This window comes from Pseudochaenichthys georgianus, chromosome 14, assembly GCF_902827115.2.
Source record: "Pseudochaenichthys georgianus chromosome 14, fPseGeo1.2, whole genome shotgun sequence".
NCBI lineage: Eukaryota > Metazoa > Chordata > Actinopteri > Perciformes > Channichthyidae > Pseudochaenichthys > Pseudochaenichthys georgianus.
In genome coordinates this window covers 168,944-191,224 of record NC_047516.1, presented here as the reverse complement: position 1 = coordinate 191,224, position 22,281 = coordinate 168,944, and the positions used below count along the sequence as shown (strand labels likewise).

At 41.1% G+C, this 22,281-nt stretch overlaps 1 protein-coding gene across 1 annotated transcript; it reads left to right on the top strand.

The window, feature by feature from the left end:
- Positions 1-11,900: 11,900 nt before the first annotated feature.
- On the top strand, positions 11,901-12,854 carry LOC117458531 (olfactory receptor 5B17-like). The gene has a single exon (XM_034099088.1). It carries the CDS (start codon positions 11,901-11,903, stop codon positions 12,852-12,854), a length of 954 nt encoding a protein of 317 aa, XP_033954979.1.
- The last annotated feature ends 9,427 nt before the right edge of the window (positions 12,855-22,281 follow it).

The following is a 22,281-nucleotide window of genomic DNA, read 5'->3' as shown; positions in this document are numbered from 1 at the left end:
CAAGACATGAGAATTTAAACTGTAGCTGGTTCAAATTGGGGTAAACCAACATTCGAAGGAAGCTTGAACACTGAGAAATCCTATAAACTGCTACAGTGAATAAAGGATATGTGAAAGTACATTCATTAATTAAGCACAATGTCTAACAGCAGCTGCTCAGACACAGTCCTGCCTCCACCTCCGAGCAGAAGTGAAGACTTTTATTTGGTGCATCGCGCGTTGATAGGTCAACGGTAACTTGGCAACAATGAAGCTTCATTATGTGTATCTAACGAAGGTTAATTCAAGATATTGGCAGGAAGGGTGGCTAAGACATATATGACTAAATATCTTGGGGTTTGCTCGTGTGTTGACCAAGCAGCAACCTCCGGTTCTAATAAATAAAGCCAACACGGCCTGGTGATCTTCAAATGGCCACTTTAGGGCTCTGAAAGTGAGATAATCCCCATTGACACCCTTGTTAAAAGGCCCAACCCTATACAGCAGAAACAAACATGTTTGCAGCCTGGTGGAAGAAAAAAAAAGTGTCGGCCTATACCGAGGTTTACATTTTTATATAAGTTGCCTGTTGAATATAAATGTAATAATGAAACAAAAATATATTGTAATATATTGGTTATATATATATATATTATTGAAACACTCATTTATCCTTCATGAGTTACACAAGTTTACATACAGTTGAACAGATATTCATAAACATTTATCTCACGTTTTGTATAGTTACCCACTTTATATATCAACATATGGTTGATGGTATACATTAAAAAAGTACAAATACTCCATTGTCCATTGAATGATGGAAAATAATATACAGTTTATAAATATATACAGACACACACATGCATATATGCACGCATATATATATATATATATATATATATCTGCATTTTGAAATTGGAAATAACCCAGTACTGAGATATTCTTGGAAATTAAATGAGAATCCATAAAACAGATGGCGTTTGGATTCTGGTTACGGCCAACCGGCTATTTGGAGTGGAATGCAGCCCATCCACGGCAGTAAGCCCAAACAGTAATCGAATGCGCCACTTCCGGCTGACAGTGGCTGACCTCCGTCTTCGCTAAACAAAAATGTTGTATAACTCTCTAAAACGTGTTAACGTTCTCATTGGACACAATACGTGCCAGTGATCATCACCAATCAATTATCGGACATTTTCTGACTGGTGAAGATGATGAGCTGGTTAAGTAATGTAACCACACACTGTAAAACCCGATTAGTTCGGAGTACTCAACACTTTTGTGGAAACTGATTACCACTTAAGTAAGTAAACTAACTTAAGTAAATGATTGATCAAAAATGATAAGTTACTTAAACTTAAAACTTTAATTATTATTTTTGTATTATTTAAGTATACTGTACTTATAAACATTGTTTGACATATTTTAAATGTTTAATTTCTCCATAATTAATTAGTTTGATGCAAAAGTACTTAATTGCAGGAATATATTAATCAACAAATATATTTCTAGATAACTCATTGGCCAATATTTTCTTATTTATGTATTTAAGTACAAAATACTCAAAGAACTTCAACAACTTCTGTAGACTTTCCTTTAATTTATTCAGCCTTAAATTGTTCATCCAATCAAAACATTAATTCTAAAACATGCAATTTCTTACTGCAACAATTTTCTTTTTTAAAGACCATCAAACTGTAAGTTACATTTCAAAATAAAATTAGAAATTAAAATACATATTTCAAAAGGTACTTATTGTTCACAAAAAAGTAAAATTAATACAAATTAGTTATATTCTCTTTTTGTAAAAAGAAAAATTTCAAGGGGTTTTGCAAGCCGTTTGAATATGTATTCCATATCCTTGATATCAGACGGCAGCTGCCTACATTAGTTGGCTCTTTGATTTCACTTGTTAGATATATGGTCACACTAGTTTGGCACTCTGCTTTACTAGTTGAATACACAATTATACTTCGTATGACTAGTTACTACATAAGCCTTACTAGTGACGCCAGGAGCAGCACCAAAGTCCCAACTTGTCAAAGTCTTTGCAGAGCAGTTAACTTTTAGTGTCACTAGTACGGTCAGAGGGTCACTAGTTCATCAACAAAGCTTACAAGTTGGGACTTTGGTGCTGCTCCTGGCGTCACTAGTAAGGCTTATGTAGTAACTAGTCAGACGAAAGTGCCACTAGTGGCTGCAAAAGAGTGACTAGTGTAAGGGAAACTTCTGCAGCAATGGAGAGTCAGGACTCAGAGAGACACGAGGAGAGTTGGAGCTTTGATGTCAAACACTGGTGTTTTATTACAAGTATCGGCCAGAGAAATTCACATCACCAGTCACACAGCCAGAGGTTCTGACTGCCCGGAGAGTTGCCACATCAATTCTGACCAGCCTCTCTCTCAATAGACCTTTTAACTAGTTTACAGATGGATTCTTAAAGCAATATCATCTTATTTTCTTCTTACACCTACAGCACACACCCTGAACAGTGTGCTTCTTGTTTACATTACATGTTCCACTGCACACTCAGATGCAGGACATAAAAAACACTCTTTTGCTATTTATTTTCATTTTGAAGCACATTTATACTACCAGAATATTGCTTTCCATCTTTATATATTTTTTTTTTCTCAAGTCATTTACTTTTGGTGAGATAACTAAAGTTTAGTTCATTTTACCCTGGCTATGGACAGATTCATTATTAGTTGTTACAAAACATACACAAGATGGCGGGTAGACAAACCAGTATATATACCCCCCATACAAACAATCAGACAAACAAACATGAACTCGTAATAAACACCAGTGCGACAGCAAAGTTCATCCAGCTCAATTTAGTCCGAATTAAGAAGTTTCAGAGGGGTGAGGGAATGCTCCGGTTTTGGGACCAAATTAACATGGGATCACTCCGGTCATTGTACGTACTTCGTCTCACCGGAATATTAACGGTCAGATTGAATACAACATCGACCCAATGTCTCCGGTCAATGACAGGAGAGTTTTGAAAGTGACAAAACACTGTTCCACACATTTAAAAACACTTAAAAAATTAAAACATGTTTACCCAGGATTCAGGCACCTTCCCTGGCTTGTAAAATGCGGTGATGTGCCCTGGAGGTATCAGACTATTTAAAACATGTATACCCAGGATTCAATCACTTTTCCTGGCTTGCAAAGTGCTGTGAAGCAGCCTGTTCTCTGGGTGCAGTCTGGGTGCAAAAGCCATGTGCTGCAAGGATCTCTCTGGGTGCGCTCTGTGAGTCTCACACCCCGCTTCTCTCTGGCTGCTCTCTCCCTCTATTCACACCACTTTTCCCCAGCTTTCAAAGACTTATTGCTGGGTGGAAGAGCCATGTGCATCACCCTGGGTCTCTGTCTGTGTGCCTTTGAGTGTGAGACCCTGCTAACAGCAGTGACTCTGCTGTACTTATCTTCTTGTACATTTCATGAGTCAAATGTGGACGAAATGGACATTTTCCTGTCCATATGACTGGCTGTTTATGCAGTCAAATGCGCATTGGAATTAAAACAGTTTAATGCACGTTTAACACTCATGTACCCACAATTCAAGCTGATTTCCTGGGTTACAAAGTGCTGTGAAGCAGCCTGTCTTCTGGGTGCAGTCTGGGTCGGAGAGCCATGTGCTGCAAGGAGCTCTCTGTGTCTCTGTGTGAGTCTCATACCCCGCTTCTCTCTGGGTGCTCTCTCTCTGTATTCACAGCACTTTTCCCCAGCTTTCAAAGACTCATTGCTGGGTAGAAAAGCCTTGTGCATCACCCTGGATCTCTGAATAGGTGCCTGTGAGTGTGAGACCCTGCTAACAGCAGTGAACCTGCTGCAAGCATTACGAACATATTAATCAGGCGTTTTAACACTTTTTTCCATGAAAATGTGTTGTGACTCGACAGATATGTTAGGTTTAGTTATGTTTTTATTTTGAAAGTAATCTTTCCAAGAATGCAGGGTTGTTGGTTGTTCCTAGAATCTCTAAAAGTACAATGGGAGCCAGAGCCTTTTCTTATCAAGCTCCACATTTGTGGAATCAGCTTCCAGTTTGTGTTCGGGCGGCAGACACCCTATCCGTTTCTAAGAGCGCGCTTAAGACCTTCCTTTTTGATAAAGCTTATAGTTAGGGCTGATTAGATTCAGCCCCTAGTTTTGCTGATATAGGCTTAGTTTGTCGGGGGACATCTTACTTCTTCCTTCTCTCTGTCTATACCCGTGTACACTCATGTTCCGATTAACCCCGCTTCCCCAAATGTCTTTCTTTTTGGTGTCTATATACGCTGGGATCCGGAGTCATGGATGATCCTGCGGTCCTGTGTCCTGGATCGCGAGCGCTGGATCTTGAGTCGTGGCTGTGGTCCTGGATCATAGGTCCTGGATGGATATCCTCCTGGATTCATCTTCCTATTATACACACATGCATTTCCAAACATTTGGACTACCTATGTTGCAAATGTATTATCTTTTCAATTTACACACGCCATCTATTGCACGTCTGTCCGTCCTGGGAGAGGGATCCCTCCTCTGTTGCTCTCCCTGAGGTTTCTCCCATTTTTCCCTTTAAACTGGGTTTTCTTTGGAAGTTTTTCCTTGTACGATGTGAGGGTCTAAGGACAGAGGGTGTCGTATTGTCATACTGATATTCTGTACACACTGTGAAGACCACTGAGACAAATGTAACATTTGTGATATTGGGCTATATAAATAAACATTGATTGATTGATTGATTGATTGATTGATTGATTGATTGATTTCCTGTCATTTCAGATCCCACAGTTCCTGTCTTTGTGTGTTTCCCGCCAGTGAGATTGCTTGGCCCTGCCCTGATTGTTTTCACCTGTGCCCATCCCCCTCACCTATATATAGCCCTGGTGTTTCTCTGTTCCTTTGTCAGTTCGTTATGTTTCATGTCGTGAGCACCCAGGCCTTTTGACTCCTGATACCTACCTTGGGATTTAGACCTTTTGTCAAGTGAGTTTTTGTGTTGCTGTACAACTTTGTTTTGGCTTTTTATCTACTTTCTATTTTTTGTGAAAGTACGATTTAATTTGTGATTAAAGAACATTCTATTTTTGGACATCTGTCTCCGAATCCTGCTTTTGGGTCCTGCGTCCTGTATCTCGGTTCATAACAAAATGTTTTGTATTCACTATCATGGGGCTATATAGATCAAATTCCGGGTAATTCGGAGCACAATTGTACCTTTTACTATTTAAATGTATTTGTATTATATATTTTTGGGCTATAAAAGTGACATTTCTGGGTGACTTTGTCAATTTATGGAGCTTAGCCCACAATTCCTGAAGGTTCCAGGCCAAATTTGGGAACTCATAGGCGGCCTGCCGTGCACCCCCACCCGTGGAAAGAAGAAAAAAGTAAAGAAAACGGTCAATTATATCTTAAAATAATCAAAAACTAAGTTTAAAAAAATTCTCGAAAAAACAAATAAGTGCCAACGGAGAAGGGGCTCACAAAAGCTCAACCCTTCGGCGCTTTGGGCCGAAGCCCCGGACACTTTTCCACTCCCCCGTTGCATCTTACAACAGAGAGGGGAATCCTCTCGACTGTTTCACTTCATGGAGGAATGTATCCGCTCCATGTGTGCTCTGGCTCGGATACAATTGTTGCATGGAGACCCCCCAGCATGGTTCTTACCAAACTTTACGTTTTTGAGCTGGTCTCTGGAGGAATGTAAGGAGAGTTGTCAGGGGACTCTACCCGCCTTATGAGACACTATTTTCGGATACTTTTTTCCATTTTCACCCCTTTTCTATGGTTCTCCAAAAAGTTAACTCAGACTTTTTCTGACTGAGGAGGAATGTAAGGAGAGTCGTCAGGGGAGTCTACACGCCTTATGAGACACTATTTTATTTTTCGATGGGGATAAAGAGGGCTTGTCGGGTTCTCAGAATGAATTATTCCTTTTCACAACGGGGACGTACGCCTTATGAGACACAATTTTCGGATACTTTTTTCCATTTTCATCCCTTTTCTATGGATCTGCAAAAAGTTAACTCAGACTTTTTCTGACTCTGGAGGAATGTAAGGAGAGTTGTCAGGGGACTCTTGCGGGCTCATGGACTATTTTCGCATAATTCTTTTCATTTTCAGCCCTTTTCCATGGATGAATTGAAACTTATTTGTTGTTTACATTTTGGTCAATTTGACCCAGTTCTGGTTCCGAATTGTCTGGAGGATAGGACCGAAAGGTGACAGACTCTCTGGCCGCCTCACAAGTCACTATTGTCGGACACTTTCTTTGCTTTACCCCGGTTCTATCATTCTTTCCTCCTTTGACCATAACACGTGTTTCCTGCTGGGGTACTGCCTGGTTCCGGGGCACCCCAAACCCTCTCATGATCGGGGCACCATTAATTGATGCATCGGACTGTGACGGGGTTCAATTCGTCCATTCGATACATGGCTTAGTCGGTTGTTTAAGCTCCAAAAACACTTTATTTATATCAGCAACAAAAAGAAATAGCGAACCAGCGCAAGTTAGACAACAAAATAATATCCACAAACAGGTAAACGTGTTCTGGCTGTTGCCTTCTCTGCAACAAACCCCCGAACACGTCCCAGCTGTTGCCTTCACTGCAACATTCTTCAGAGTGACACAGTCCAAAAAACCCAACCAACAAGGAACCAACACCGTCCCCTTTGAACCCATGGCCCCTCCCACAGGCTCACCGTCAACAGGTGACACAATCAACTCAAAACCACATTTCAACATAAATGTAATTTCCTCAAACCTGAGGAAACTATCTGAACCAAACATACACAGGTTAACTATCTCTTAACAGTCATTCCCCATAATTAATAAACACAACATAAATAAGAAATTGCATGGTTCATTTGACGGAAGAGAGCAGGAAATGTTTGGTGTGTGTGTGTGTGTGTGTGTGTGTGTGTGTGTGTGTGTGTGTGTGTGTGTGTGTGTGTGTGTGTGTGTGTGTGTGTGTGTGTGTTGTGTGTGTGTGTGTGTGTGTGTGTGTGTGTGTGTGTCGGCTGTCAGTGGCAGAGTCAGTCACTCTGTGACCCGCTCCGTCACACGGATCCAATGTTGCCATCACCAGCCCCGCGTTGGTGCGGAGGTGGGACCATTTAACCCAGTGGTAACCCAAGTCCTCCCTTGGTCCGTGTACCATGCATTGAAGCATTGTACCCATTGTTGCAATCACCGGTTACGCTAACGCATATAAACGGATAAACAGAACATAATTTAAAAACAATTCACTATGTCTGTTTCAGTAAGGATGTCGTCCGAATGCCCGGTGTGCAGACTCTTCTATCTGGCTTTGAACAAGTACCTTAAGCACAAACATGCAGTGCAGAACTTGGAGGAAAGAGGCATCATTCTTAAAATGGCCAGTGGCAGAATAAATGTTCGGACCAAACCCTGTCGCATCACAGGGTGTTCGTATGCTGGGAAGAGACTAGATCATTGGAATGGCTACATCATTGGATATAGACAATGAGGAGGAATACACGGTGCACCCCCCACGCTTTTCCCCACATACCGAGTGTGACGAAGAGGACTGCAGGCAGGTGATGCTGGAAAGTGTGGCATTGAGGGCTCAGAAGGATGCCTTCATTGATGAGGTGAAGACCCTGCACTCCAGACTGAAAAAGGGGCTAAAACCCAGGAAGCAGAGTGCCACTGCTGCTGTGCTTGAGGAAGAAGAAGAATGTATACGATTTAAGGTCCTGGCAATCTCAAGTACCTCTGGCATAAACACAGTAGCCTCTGGCAGCAATACCCCTCTCAAGACCCCGGTCAAGATTCTCATGCGGTCCTCAGAAGCCTCCGGTAGTGAGACCGCTGTATGCCAGAAGACCCGTACGTCTGTCTACAATAAGGACTGTCCCTCTCACCAACATCACTGGTCCACTGGGAAGGGACGGGGGAATACCATGCGTGAAATCACGTTGCCTCAAAGCATGGAGACACACATTCATATGAACTTCCTTGTATTCATGGCCCATGCTGTTAACCGGCTGTCAGATTGTCTGTTCCTAAGAGACACGAAGAAGGTCCGTGGCTGGAGCGAGTATATTGCAAAGTAGGGCCGGGCAGTCACAACATCGCTGTTGTTCCTGAAGAATGTGAACCATATCCTGAGGTACTTGTCTGAGTCAAAGCTCCGGGGGTGCAGGCTCACCCAGTCTGATATGACCCACATCATCAGAGAGGTGACAGCCAACATGAACGACTTGAAAAAGTCTGTCACTGTCCACCAGTTTAAGGTGAAGAGGAACAAGCTGGATCATCTGCCGAGCCAGGCGGAGCTTCTCGCCGCCATGGCAGCTGCTGAGAAGCGCATCCCTGATCTCCTTGACCTGATGGCTAGCAATCCGACCTCAATCACCCAGTACCTGCTATATGGCAGGTACTGGGTGATTGAGGTCGGATTATATCTAACCCTCCATTGGAGCCTCCTGTATGGCCACCGTCCGGGTGTGTATGCATACATGACCAACACTGAGGTATTTGAGGCGGACAGAAGGGGCACTGCTGAGGGCTACATCATCCACGTGCAGGATCACTGCCAAGACATTTGGCGAAGCACAGCTGGTGCTTACAGTAAAGGACTTTAGCTGGGTCATGCGGTGGATGGGGATAAAAGAGGGCTTGTCGGTCCTCAGAATGAATTATTCCTTTTCACAAGACGGGGAAGCATGCCTCCAGGAACCTGAACGCTCACTTGAAGAGGGCTTGGGCTGATGCTGGGCTAGAAACAGCCGTCACCTTCACAATCCTGCGCACTGCCCTGGCTCACAATATCAAGCATCACCAAGATCCAGAAAGCAGGTCGATTCTCGCCAGGTTTATATGTCACGACGTGAGCACTGCAGACCGGTTCTACGCGAATACGCCTGGAATAAAGGAGGGATTGAAGATCCGCTCCATGTTCAGGGCGGCAGCAGCTGCAGCAGCATCATCGGAAGGAGTTCTACCGCCGTCAGATACCTTCGAAGAGGGCTCAGGGGCTGAGAGCAGCGATACCTCTTCTTCAGGGCCAGTTGATACTCCTGATGAGGGGGTAGGGGCCGTGGACTCAACCTTTTTTCCCCGGTGCATCGTACAAGTTAGACGGCTAATATGGTCCCACTAATCATGTTTTTATTATGTTTATTATGTATATTGTGTATACTGTTTTGGAAAAATCGTGTGATAATTAAATAAATAATAAAACATTTATATAACCTTGAAGGTTCCCAGGGGTTGATACAGTGCCAGGTATCAGACTATTTAAACAATGTTTACCCAGTAAAGCACAGCAAAATCCAGCCCCCCATCTGGGTTTAGTCCGTGGGGGATGCTTAAGTCCGGGGACCCGGGGACTTACGGTGTGCAAGGTTATGGAAGTGCGCATGTGAGGGAGACATGCTGGAGGTCAAAGGAGATTGTGCCAAACAAAATAAATAAGTATAACAAAACCAGGCCTATCTCTACTTCTATCCTCTGAAACCAAAACTCAAACAAAAACCCTCACTAACTAAACTACTCAGAACTGGACAAAGCAAAATACAGGGGTGGCAACAATGTGAGTCTAACATTAGTTACCTACGTGATGAGAAATGTACCCCAGACTTAACTAACCCCTCCACCTCCCAAAACACACACACATTCACAAAGGTGAGAAGATACAAAGTAGTATCAGTTTCTAACAAGAGTTGAATTCAGGCTCCTCAGTCAGCAACAGGCCCAGGGTGAGAGAGAGGGAGAAGGCTTCCTGGGTGCCTCCTTTATGGTCGGCCCTGGCTGCTGATAGGCCAGCTGAGGGTGAGAGGATAACATCAGCCGTCAGACTCAGGTGCACAGGCATATACTGATCAGCTGCTGATTAGCTGTACAGGGGTTGCGGTCCAATAGTCCATTTAGCTTAGGAACTTTAACGGAGTGAAATGACCCGGAAGTCCCTCAGTGGCACCCAGGAAAGGAGGTTTCAAACTTCCTTTATAACCTCCTTTAGCTTAGGAACCACTGGACCTCTCTTTACAAAAGGAGAGGAGAAAATGCTGCCCCACAATGCCTTGTGGCAGCAGCATTTGCCGTCACACAACAGTTGGCCGTTCACGGATACAACCGATCATGACGGAGAAATTATATCATGAAAGTTACGGTGCTTATTAAGCTTTTAAAACGTATGTGGTAAGTTGCCAAAGTGCTTTGTTTTGAACGTTCATCAGTATTATAATCAAAAAGAGAAATATGAACGTTAGTTTTTACTGAAATGATCAAATAAAGTCAACATTTCACAGTCTTTACTGAGCTGTGTGGAGTTTGTTCAACTTCTAAAAGATGTTTGAATGGTGATATACACAGAGATAGATGTTAAGGACTAACGTTTATAATAAATACATCTGTATTGATTTATCTTTCCATCAATCATACGTATTGGGATCATTGGTATTAATGTGGACCGGAGGGAGAGGGTGACGAGCAGAAGTTTCACTTTCCTTTTTTATTTCAATTCCAGCTTTGGTCCTGAAGAATATGTTTCTCTGTTGTCCACGTTCATAAAGCAAAGCAGCAGCATCAGAGCATGGTACAGAGTCTCTGGATGAGTTTACAGTAGTCCCTCGTTCTTATTGAACATCCATGTTTGTAGTCCGCTGTATAGAAAACTGTAGTTTCCATGGTTTCCCCACAGCAGCAGACGCACATTCAGGACGTCCGCTGGCGCATCAGAAACATGTCTCTTCTCCTAAATACTTTTGAATTCTCCTATCCACTATCCCTTAACCCTGTGACGTTTCATTCAGAGGTCAAGGGATAGACGTTAGGAGCAGATTTTTGGACTATTGGACCGCCACCCGGGAGAATAGAGAAAAGCAGGAGGGAAGGAAAACCTCAAAAGTACAGCCTGCCTGGCACATAACACACACAATGAAGCTTCATTGTTGACAAGTTACCGTTGACCTATCAACGCGCGATGCACCAAATAAAAGTCTTCACTTCTGCTCGGAGGTGGAGGCAGGACTGTGTCTGAGCAGCTGCTGTTAGACATTGTGCTTAATTAATGAATGTACTTTCACATATCCTTTATTCACTGTAGCAGTTTATAGGATTTCTCAGTGTTCAAGCTTCCTTCGAATGTTGGTTTACCCCAATTTTAACCAGCTACAGTTTCAATTCTCATGTCTTGTTGGTGTGTTTCTTTCTGCCTTCACTTTAAAGCATTATAGGAGAATGTAAAGTGTTGTTTTGACTTGTGGAGTTTTTTCCTGATCTGATCTGAAACCTGTTCTATGTTGAGCTTAAAATTAACACTTTGTCTTTGCAGAACCAGTGTCTATGTTACTGTCAATAACTCTGCAAACATGTGTCTTTTGTAGAAACGACCTTCAGGTACAACTCTTCATTGTGTAACTTCATCAAATCTTTAAATACCATTTTAACCTTTTTTTTTTTAAAGGGGGAACCAACCATTTAATGAACTAGATAGAGAGATAGATAGGAGCAGTGTAGATGTTGACTTTGTAGACATATGAGAATGTAAAGTTGTTTTTTTGTTGCCAATAGCATATGTTACTGTCAATAACTAACGGCCTTCAGGAACAACTCTTCATTGTGTAACTTCATCCAATATTGAAATACCATTTAAAATTGTCTTTCTTCAATTTAGGTGAATCAACCATTTAATGAACTGATGTAGATGTTGACTTTGAACACATGGTGACTTAATATGTTAAGTGCTTCTGTTTCTGCAAAAAACAGAATGTATGCGTCTTATTTACAGCGAGTCATTGTTATGTGATGTGGGCATATTTAGAATCATTGTAGTCACTTTATTAAGACTTTTTTTCAAAGATCTTCAGGTACCTGTCTTTGATTTTCTGCAACTGCAACTCTATATAACTTTTAACATATAAAAGCCTGTATTGCTACATGATAGAAAGCTATGGAAAACAGCACTTTTGGTAAAGATATCCTGATCCTAGAGGGGTTCAATATCCCCTCCCAGTCTTATATTCCTTGCTTCATCCTCCTCCTAATCGTATACTTCTTCATCATGGTGTCCAACATCGGCCTGGTGGTGCTGATCTTAAGGAGCAGCGGCCTCCACCAGCCCATGTACCTCCTTCTGTGCAACATGAGCATCAACGATGTGTTCGGAGCCACCATCATCATCCCCCATGTTCTGCGGGACCTCCTGACGCCGGACTCGCAGCGGGTCATCCTGTACATGGACTGCGTCGTCCAGGCCTTCTGCGTCCACCTCCACGCCAGCGCCTCTCACACCGTGCTCATGATCATGGCGTTTGATCGCTACGTGGCCATCTGCAACCCTCTGCGCTACGCCACCATCATGACCCACAAGATTGTGCTGGTTCTGTCCGTGTGGGCGTGGGTGATCCCCCTCCCCTTGGTGGGGATCCTCATCGGCCTCAGTGTGCGTCTGTCTCGCTGCAGGTGGATTATTGTCCACTCCTTCTCCTGCAGCAACGCCTCCTTGTTCAAGCTGTCCTGTGAGAGCGTGCTCATCAACAACATCTACGGCCTCGGATACACCGTGGTCCTGCTGGGCTCGTCCATCGGCAGCGTCACGCTCACCTACCTGAGGATCGCCATGGTGTGTCTGCGCAGTAAGAACAAGACTCTGAACAGAAAAGCGCTGCAGACCTGCGCCACTCACCTGGCCGTCTACGCCATCCTGCTGGTGTCCGGCTTCATCGTCATCATTCTGCACCGCTTCCCTCAGGTGGCGTCCCACAGGAAGGTGGCGTCCGTCATGCTACACGTGGTGCTGCCCGCCCTGAACGCTCTGATCTACGGACTGCAGATCAAAGAGGTCCGGCAGAGGGTTATGGCTCTGTTTCGTAAGAGTAAAGTCGCTTCAATGGATGCTAAATGACACGGTGTTGATTATGTTGAAGTGACTGGATAGCAGTGTATCTACAGAAATACCCCTGACCCATAGTGTGTATCAAGTTATTATAAATGACGCTTCAAAGAACTGCATTGTTCCAAAATACATCTTATTTTTCAATGTCTGAATGCATTAAGGCTGTAAATAGTGATTACATCCAGAATAATATTTAAATAAAATCTTATGAACTTGGTTTTTACGGATCGTTTCATGACTCTTATTACTCTGACAGTGTTTTCAGTTTGGTTTGTCAGTCTGTAGAATCACAGAAACACTTTTAATGAAACTCAGCAACAGAGTTTAGCATGCGCCAAGAAAGAAATGATTACACTATAAAAAATGTGATACCGCCTAAAGTCGGAACTAGGCCTGCCATTCACATTTATTTTATTATAAATGAAGGTTTTGGCCTTTAAATATCATAGTTTTGAAGTGAAAGGGTTGGACTGTTTAATAGGAAGTCATGCTACTCGTATTTATGCATCCAAAACAGCTAAACTAAAATGTTTATTTTATATTTTCCAGAGGTGTTTTCGCTGTAGCACAGAAACAGTGATCTTTAATGAAAGCCGTGCAGCGCTGCAGGACAGTGTTTCAGATTATATTATATTATATTATTATATATATATATATCTGCAGGAGCTCCAGGTGAGACAGGTGAGACACACACACCACAACTCATCAGCATGGCCACATGACTTCACTTCACCACCGCTAAGCTAAAGGTGGCAAATGTTGGGCTATAAATGAACTACAGCACGGTCACATGACTTCACTTCACCACCGCTAAGCTAAAGGTGGCAAATGTTGGGCTATAAAGGAACTACAGTACGGTCACATGACTTCACTTCACCACCGCTAAGCTAAAGGTGGCAAATGTTGGGCTTCAGAACAGGAGTGATGTGATCCACTTTCTTAGTGTCAGTGAGGACTCGAGCAGCGGCGTTCTGAATCAGCTGCAGCTTTCTAATATATTTTTTAGTGAGACCTGTGAAGACACCATTACAGTAGTCGAGTCTACTGAAGATAAAAGCATGGACAAGTTTTTCCAAATCCTGCTGTGACATTAGTCTTTTAATCCTAGATATGTTCTTTAGGTGATATTAGGCTGATTTAGTAACTGTTTTAATGTGACTGTTGAAACTCAGGTCAGAGTCCATGACTACACCTAGATTTCTGGCTTTATCTGTTGTTTTGAACATTGCAGACTGAAGCTCAGCGCTAACTTTTATACGTTCTGACTTTGCTCCAAAAACCATTACCTCAGTTTTATCTTTGTTTAATTGGAGGAAGTTCTGACACATCCAGTCATTGATTTGTTCAATGCACTTACTCAGTGTTTGAACTGGAGCATAGTCTCCTGGTGAAATGGTTATCTACATTTGTGTGTCATCCGCATAGCTATGATAACTTATTTTGTTGTTTTTCATTATCTGAGCCAGTGCTAGCATGTACATGTTAAAGAGAAGAGGCCCCAAGATGGAGCCTTCAGGAACCCCACATGTCATATTTGTCAACTCAGATGTGTATTTACCTATAGAAACAAAGTTGTTTCTGTCCTTTAAGTAGGATTCAAACCAATTTAGAACTGTTTCCGAAAGTCCCACCCAGTTTTCCAGTCGGTCTAGTAATATGCTGTGGTCAACAGTGTCAAACGCAGCACTGAGATCTAATAATACTAACACTGAAGTTCTGCCACTGTCTGTGTTTAAGTGGATGTCATTGAAGACCTTTAAAGAGCAGTCTCAGTGCTGTGGTTTGGACGAAATCCTGACTGGAACACATCGAAACAACTATTTAAATGCAAGAAATTACTCAACTGTTGAAAGACTACTTTTTCAATGATTTTACCTAGAAATGGGAGGTTTGATATGGGCCTGTAATTGTTCATTACTGAAGCATCTAGATTATTCTTTTTTAAGAGCGGTTTAATGACTGCAGTTTTCAGGGCCTGTGGAAAAATACCTGAGTGAAGAGATTTGTTTACTACAGATGTAGCGCTTCGTTTCAGACGCCTACCCGTGCGGGTCCGTGATCGGCATGGGGTGGGCCCCTGCTGAAAAGGAAAACCCCCCGCAGGATTTGAAACGCCCCCTTGATAAATACATTTAATTATAATGAAACCAGCTGCAATGGATCATGGATCCACCAGGGGGAGCTGTGAAAACCTGCCACACTGGAACTCATGTGAAATAAACAGCTGATCTACAGGTATCTGATATAGCGGATATTTGCTAAGATCCATATGTCACGGATAGGATCATATTCTGTGCTAAGTAAGAGACATGTAATCATTTACTAAACATCACCATGTTTTTATTTAACAAAATAATGTTTAATTCACGTTGGTGTAAGTACAAAACCATCGCTATGTTTTTAGATCAGGAAATGCATCCAGGGTCAAACAAACAATTTTCAATCGTCATCCTCGCGATCATTTGTGACCTGCTCCATCGAAATCAGTCGCATTGACCCGAAGACACATTTTGAGTTGTATACACTGTTGGAAAGAGGATATTCCTAGCTTTCTAATGATATCAGGATTGTTTTTGTACTCCAAATATTAAGCGAAATATGTCACATTATATAATGACTGTCACCGAGTCCTTCAAAGTTTCCTCTTCTCTGGAATCCATCGATCTGATTGATTATTAGTGGAGCAAATGATCAAAATACTACGGAGGGAAGATATTTTCGTTTGGAGGGGAAGCTCGCGAGTGTACATGTATACGTGTGTGTGCGTGTGTGTTTGTGTATTTTTGCGTTTGTGTGTATTGTGTTTGTTTCCCGGGGAAAACCCTCACGAGAAACACCGGCTGTTGTTGTGCCTGCTGTGGCGTTAAATTACTCCGTTCTCCGCTTGTAATTATGCCGTTACAAGCTTCAAAGTTATATTTATCATCTGAATTTGCCGAAACAAGTGTAATATTCTGAAAGCCAAGACTCTGTTTAATTGAAATCAGATGAAAACAAACTGTAACGGACCCTGCCGTGTTATCTATGATTACTATACTCTTACGTTCATAATGTCAGCCGGAGGGAGGGGGGGCGGCGCTGCTGGAAGAGCAGAGTGCGAGTGAGAGGTGCCTGTCTTCGTCCCTTCACAAGCTTCAAAAATGTACTTATCGTGTGATTTTGGAAATAAAAGTTTCATATTCTGAAAGCCAAGACTTGGTTTGTTTAAAATCAAACAAAACACCCGAACCTTGAAAAAATATTTTTTTACGTAAATGAATGCACTAAATTTAATCCACGTGAGTTTAAAACAACAAAAATAATCGCTTTGTTTTTATATCACATCCGACCGGAGGAAAATGCAGCGGCTCTAACTACCGATCATCCTAATCCCACGGGCAAACTGTAAGGGAAACTTCTGTTGCAATGGAAATCAGGACTCAGAGAGACACGGGAGGAGCAGGAATTCTGAATGTCAAACACTAGGATTTATTGAGAGATCCAACGGCCGGGAGAGATTACACAGCATAGTCACATTTTCATGTGAGCCACCTTGCAATCTCTGAAGACATAGCTCAAATACATGGTCTGTATATCCATAAGGAGTGGCCTATTTTCCCGCCTCTGGTAATCAACACCAGACCCTAAAAACAAAGACATCTCTATATGCAACTCTGCATGTGCCTTTAAACCCCTCACCCACAGGAAAGCAGAAGACCTCTTTGACCTTTGTCCTCCTCTAGTTACAGACAGAGCACAGGTAAAAAGAACTGAGAATCTTAAAACACAAAGAGATATCCTTAAAATATTCTCTGACACAAACAATAATATGTAGTGTTAATAGTTTATTGTATTATTAGTGTCTAATATTACTGCTATAATAATCACACATTGAGTTGTTGAAATCAGACCGTCGTTTTTTTTAAACGCTCTAAATGAAACGGCAGCTCTCAGGTGATCAGCTGTGTGTTTACACAATAAAATATGCATAGTAATGTAATACCTTCCAACACACATTGTAAGAACTGTTCTGTTTCATATGAGTGTTGAGAGCTGTATCCACAAATCTACTAATTTTGCCCTCAGTGCACCAGATTGATGCATTTAACTTCAATTTAAATAAAAACATCTTCTGTTGTAACAACAATAACATTATAAATAGTAGCATAGCATGGTATTGCACATTTACTGTAGCTTTGAGTGTTACTGGCCTGATATTTTTTTATTACATGAATGAAGGTGACTGAGGCTTTTTAATATAGACTTTTCAGTGTCCCACATTTTGCACAGAACTGTCCCACATTAGGAAAAGCAGATTGTCTGAGACAACTTGGCACTAAGAGTACTAATATGTCTACCATTTCTTTTATGAGTTTAATATCTGCATGTTCTCATTTGAAAAGCAATATAAATCACACAGTTATTATGCAATAGGCTATAAAAGCACCATCGATTACCTTTCTCCAATTCAAACTCTTGACGGGAAAAAAGGAATGTGTAAATGGTTGGGCTATACTGTACTGTATACATACAAAGGCCATTCAATAGACGTTCAATATATAGTATTCATTTATTAGCGTCGGCTTGACTCGGTTTGCATCCATAAAGAATGCACAAATGTGTTTAATCGTTAATGTCATAGTATTCGTTTATTAGTCCGCGAGGGGAAATGGGTAGCAGCACATCACAGAGGCTTTTAAAAAGTTAAGACATTCTGGAAATGTTCACATCAGGCACCTTCAAGTTATACAATACTACAGTAAACAATTAACACAGTAAATTATTTGGATTAAATCACATTTATTTCGTTAAAAATAAACGAAATGACTCGGTTTGCATTCATAAAGGATGCACAAACGTGTTTAATCGTTAATGTCAGATATGTAGGCCTACTAAGTAAATAGCCTACATTAGTTCCTGCTCAAGATTAGATTGAACTTTATTGTTATTGCACAGATTACAGGTACTGAGACAACAAAATGCAGTTTAGCTTCTAACCAGGAGCAACAAGCAGTAAAGTGAAAAGTAATGTTCACAATCTACAGAATAAAATATAGAATGAATTGAATGATGAATAAACAGTGATGAGGGGTATGAATACACTAGATATCAGCCAGTGAGCAGTATTAACAGTGTGTATGAATATGCTAAGATATATAAAGTATGAAAACGGTAGGACCATACTGTTCACCAGCCCCAACCCCCCATGTTTCCTATGCTGTATGTTGGGGACTCTTTGTTTAAAACTAATTGGCCATCGGAATGTGTGGAGTCAAATTCCACAGCTCTCCCCCCCCCCCCCCCTCCTGTGATCCCCCGCACACAGAGAGACACAGAGGGAGATCGCTCTTCTGGAGTGAAGAGAGCGGAAATAATGATATTGCAAGTTAAAAACGTAAAATGCATTTTGACAGACACTTGGGGGAAATATGCTACATTTTGAATGTCCGATAGTCCACCATTAACACCTTAGTCCGTCTCATCTCATCAACGAAAACTAAATATACATGACATACTTTGTTTTAGTAGATTTCGCATGAGAGCAAAAGGAGAATATCCGTGTGTAAGAGTGAAAATGTGCTGCATTTTGAATGTCCGATAGTCCACCATTTCCACCGGAAATATCAAACATTTAATAAAAGTGAAAAACAATGAACAAGACTTAACGTATTCATCATAATTAATTATATTTATTTCGTTTGGATGTAGGATTTTTGACTTTGTTTAGAGCAGTGATCTTCTACTATATGAACATTTTGGAGCCAAAATCACAAAAAAAAAACGTTTTGAAAATTATATTATTTTTCATAACACAAACATACACAACGAAACCATTTAAAAGCTGGAAATATATACATGGGATGTCACTATGATAATGTGAAAGTTTGATTGAGGTAGCATGGGATTTCATTCTGATAAGGCAAAAGAGTTATTATAAATATAATACAAATATATATATATATACACATTATGTACACAAACCTGATTACCTCACCCCCTCCCTGGTAAATACATCCTGTTGAGCAGAATCTACAGTTTCCAGTATTTTCCGTTTCGTAAAATGATCAAATACGGTGAAGATATTAAAATATGTGCTTCCATTATTCATACTTCTGAAATATATCTGTATTAACTTTATATCATCGTATGTCCGTGTTTATTGGGTATTTTTGCATGAAACAAAGACTGGCATATAGTTTCAAGCAAGTACTTTCGACAGAAATACACATATACATCCTGTTGAGCAGGATCTACAGTTTCCAGTATTTTACATTTCGTGAAATGATCAAATACGGCGAATATATTCAAAAATGTGCTTCCATACTTTTGAAATGTATTAACTTTATATCATCGTATCTCCGTGTTTACTGGGTATTTTTGCATGAAACAAAGACTGGGATATAGTTTCAAGCCAGTAAACACACGACAGAAACACACGGCAATGTTGTCCGGACTGTTGTTTTTATGCGGCACCGGCTTGAACAGGTCATGTGATCTGATCACGCCGGCGTGACGGTCGACTCCAAAGGGTTAATATTAAATACATATAAGTATTTTTACAACTTGTATTTAGAAATACTCTGTTGTAATTATTGATGCATAGCCTACATGTGTTCATCCATTCAATGTGGCATCTACTATAATGGGGTTAATGTATGATATTACTTAATAATACAATACATTATAATATATGATATGATAATTACATTTTAGTTTTATTCATTTCTTATTTCATAGTTTCTCATTAATATTATTTGTATCACTCATCTTATTTTTGATTGTATTAATCTGTATGAATCTGTGCTGTCCTGTTTTTCACTCTCACCCTGTTGCTGTTTGAACTACTGAATTTCCCCACGGGATTAATTAAGATCCATTTTATCTTATCTTAATGTATAAATTGATTTACTTCAATCTACTGTACTGTGTAAAAACACCCCAACAATATTACAAGAAATATACTGCATAAAGCAAACTATATACTTTATTTGATCTAAAATATTGATGTTTCTACAACACCCATTGTGTATTTTGTGAATGAAGCGCCATCTCTTGGTTAAATCCTGTAATTGAACACATGGGGAAATTGGGCAACGCCCTCTAGCAATTTGGCAACACCCCCAGCCACTGGCATCCGCTGGGCTTTTGACTGGGACACACCCATGTGAGTCCTATCTGGGGTGCTACATCTGTATATGAAGTAGATCTGAGGCCATGCAAGGCAAAACATCTTTGAAAAAAATCTTGTTGGAATAATATCAAGGCAGCAAGAGGAGGATTTCAAAAGTTGTATAATGTCCTCTCGGTTTTTATCATTAATCTGATGGAATTGTGTCATGATGTCTGAGTTGATATTAGGTGGACACAGAGACAACATATTTGCTGTTCCTGATGCAGTGAAGAAGGCAAAATCATTGCACACCCTGGTGGATAGAAATTCAGAGGCTACTGACACTGGGGGGTTAGTTAGTCTGTCGACGGTAGCGAACAAGGCACGTGCGTTGTTTTTGTTTTTGGCAATGATATCAGAGAAGAAAGACTGTCGGACAAATTTCAATTCCAAATTATAGTATATAGTAGATGAACTACATTATTCAAAAGTTTACAGTAACTTCTGATAATAACACAGGGGAAATAAACGAGGCATCTCTTTTCCTCTCCCTCTCTCTCTCTCCTGACAGCCTGTCACTATCAGGATTAGTAAAAAAATATATCCCTTGTCGGTTCTAGTGTTCATTTACCGTTTTGTCTTCTCTTTGCTTAATCAATTTAAAACCAAGTCTAACGTAGCTTAAACTTAACGTTAGCTTTCTGGCTAACACATCCACGAAGCCTACCTTTCTCCGTGGGTTTTTTTGTAGTGACGAATGAAGTTGGAGTTGTGGACTGTGGTGGTCCTGTCACCGATCTTTATGCTGCAGACCCTTCATACCGCTGTTCTTTTCTTAGTCGCGTCATCAACAACATAATCCTTGAATCAAAACTTGACTATTTTTGGAGTAAAGCTAGCCGCTTCCATGTTAACTGACACTCCTGGGTTGTGTTGGGTTCAGAATTCCAGAAAAGACAGACAACTTCTAAGTTTAACTATGTATTGTTAAGAGAGTGAAAGATATATTTTACTTGTCCAAGGACTCGTCACATCTTTGGGAATCACAGGCAGCAAAGCTGTAATCTGTAACCACCAAATCCGTCAAGAGCCTTGAACCTCGTGCGACAATACATTTTATTACACAGGGCGTTGCCCGTACATTTATGATTGGTCAAGAATAGCTGAAGAGATAGCGCGGTTTAGACTTGGTTCTCTTTGGTCGGTGCGCAGACTCAGATAAAATCTCTTGGCAACACGATCCTCCAATCAGCATTCGGCCGGCCTGTGGAAGTCCCTCCCTACTCTGGCACCATCATACTAATTTGTTTTCTCTAACATTTCTTCAGATATAGTGGGAAACCATAATGTTGCTTCCTAGCTCTGCGGGGGAGCGGCTCCCATACAGAGTCAAGGCCGGTGTGATGTGCCGTTCTGACCACCTCTTTGTGTTCTCTCAGTCTCTGCACTCGACCTTGCTACTTTCGATATTGCAAGCCAAACTTTCTTCTGACTATTCCCCTCGTTGGTATCTAACCCATCAGAACCTGGGATTAGTGATTGTGTCTATTTATTCTATAGTCATAGCAATATCATGAGCATAATAAGCATATCATGTAATAATAAGAATCAGTCTTGTAATGTTATATAAAAATAGACTCCACAGTTGCCAGGTTTGCACACACGGCGCTATAATCACCCAATCACATTTCGAATAAACTAAATGTAATATCTCAATACAAAAACAAACGCAAATATTTAATTAAAAAAAGGAAAGTCATGTGACTCGAGACCCCACCTCTGGTATTTACTGACGTATTTTAGGCCGTAGAATTCTAACCTCTTCAGCTTGTGTTAACCACAGACCTTATTTCAGGATAACAACCAAAACCAAAAAACATTGACCTACAGACCAGGGGACTGAAGGTTACAACATGCTGACTAATTTACAGGTTTTAGGACTTATTCCTGCATCATTACATTTATATTAAACAAGCAAGTTATATACAAATGTAAACCTCGGTATAGCTGTCATAAATAGGCCAGAACGTTTGTTTTCTTCCACCAGGCTGCAAACATGTTTGTTTCTGCTGTATAGGGTTGGGCCTTTTAACAAGGGGGTCAATGGGGATTATCTCACTTTCAGAGCCCTAAAGTGGCCATTTGAAGATCACCAGGCCGTGTTGGCTTTATTTATTAGAACGGGAAGTTGCTGCTTGGTCAACACACGAGCAAACCCTAAGATATTTAGTCATATATGTCTTAGCCACCCTTCCTGCCAATATCTTGAATTAACCTTCGTTAGATACACATAATGAAGCTTCATTGTTGCCAAGTTACCGTTGACCTATCAACAGGCGATGCACC

Bases quoted from the DNA above. Each gene is read 5' to 3' on its own strand.
- LOC117458531 (XM_034099088.1), top strand. From the start codon at position 11,901: ATGGAAAACAGCACTTTTGGTAAAGATATCCTGATCCTAGAGGGGTTC.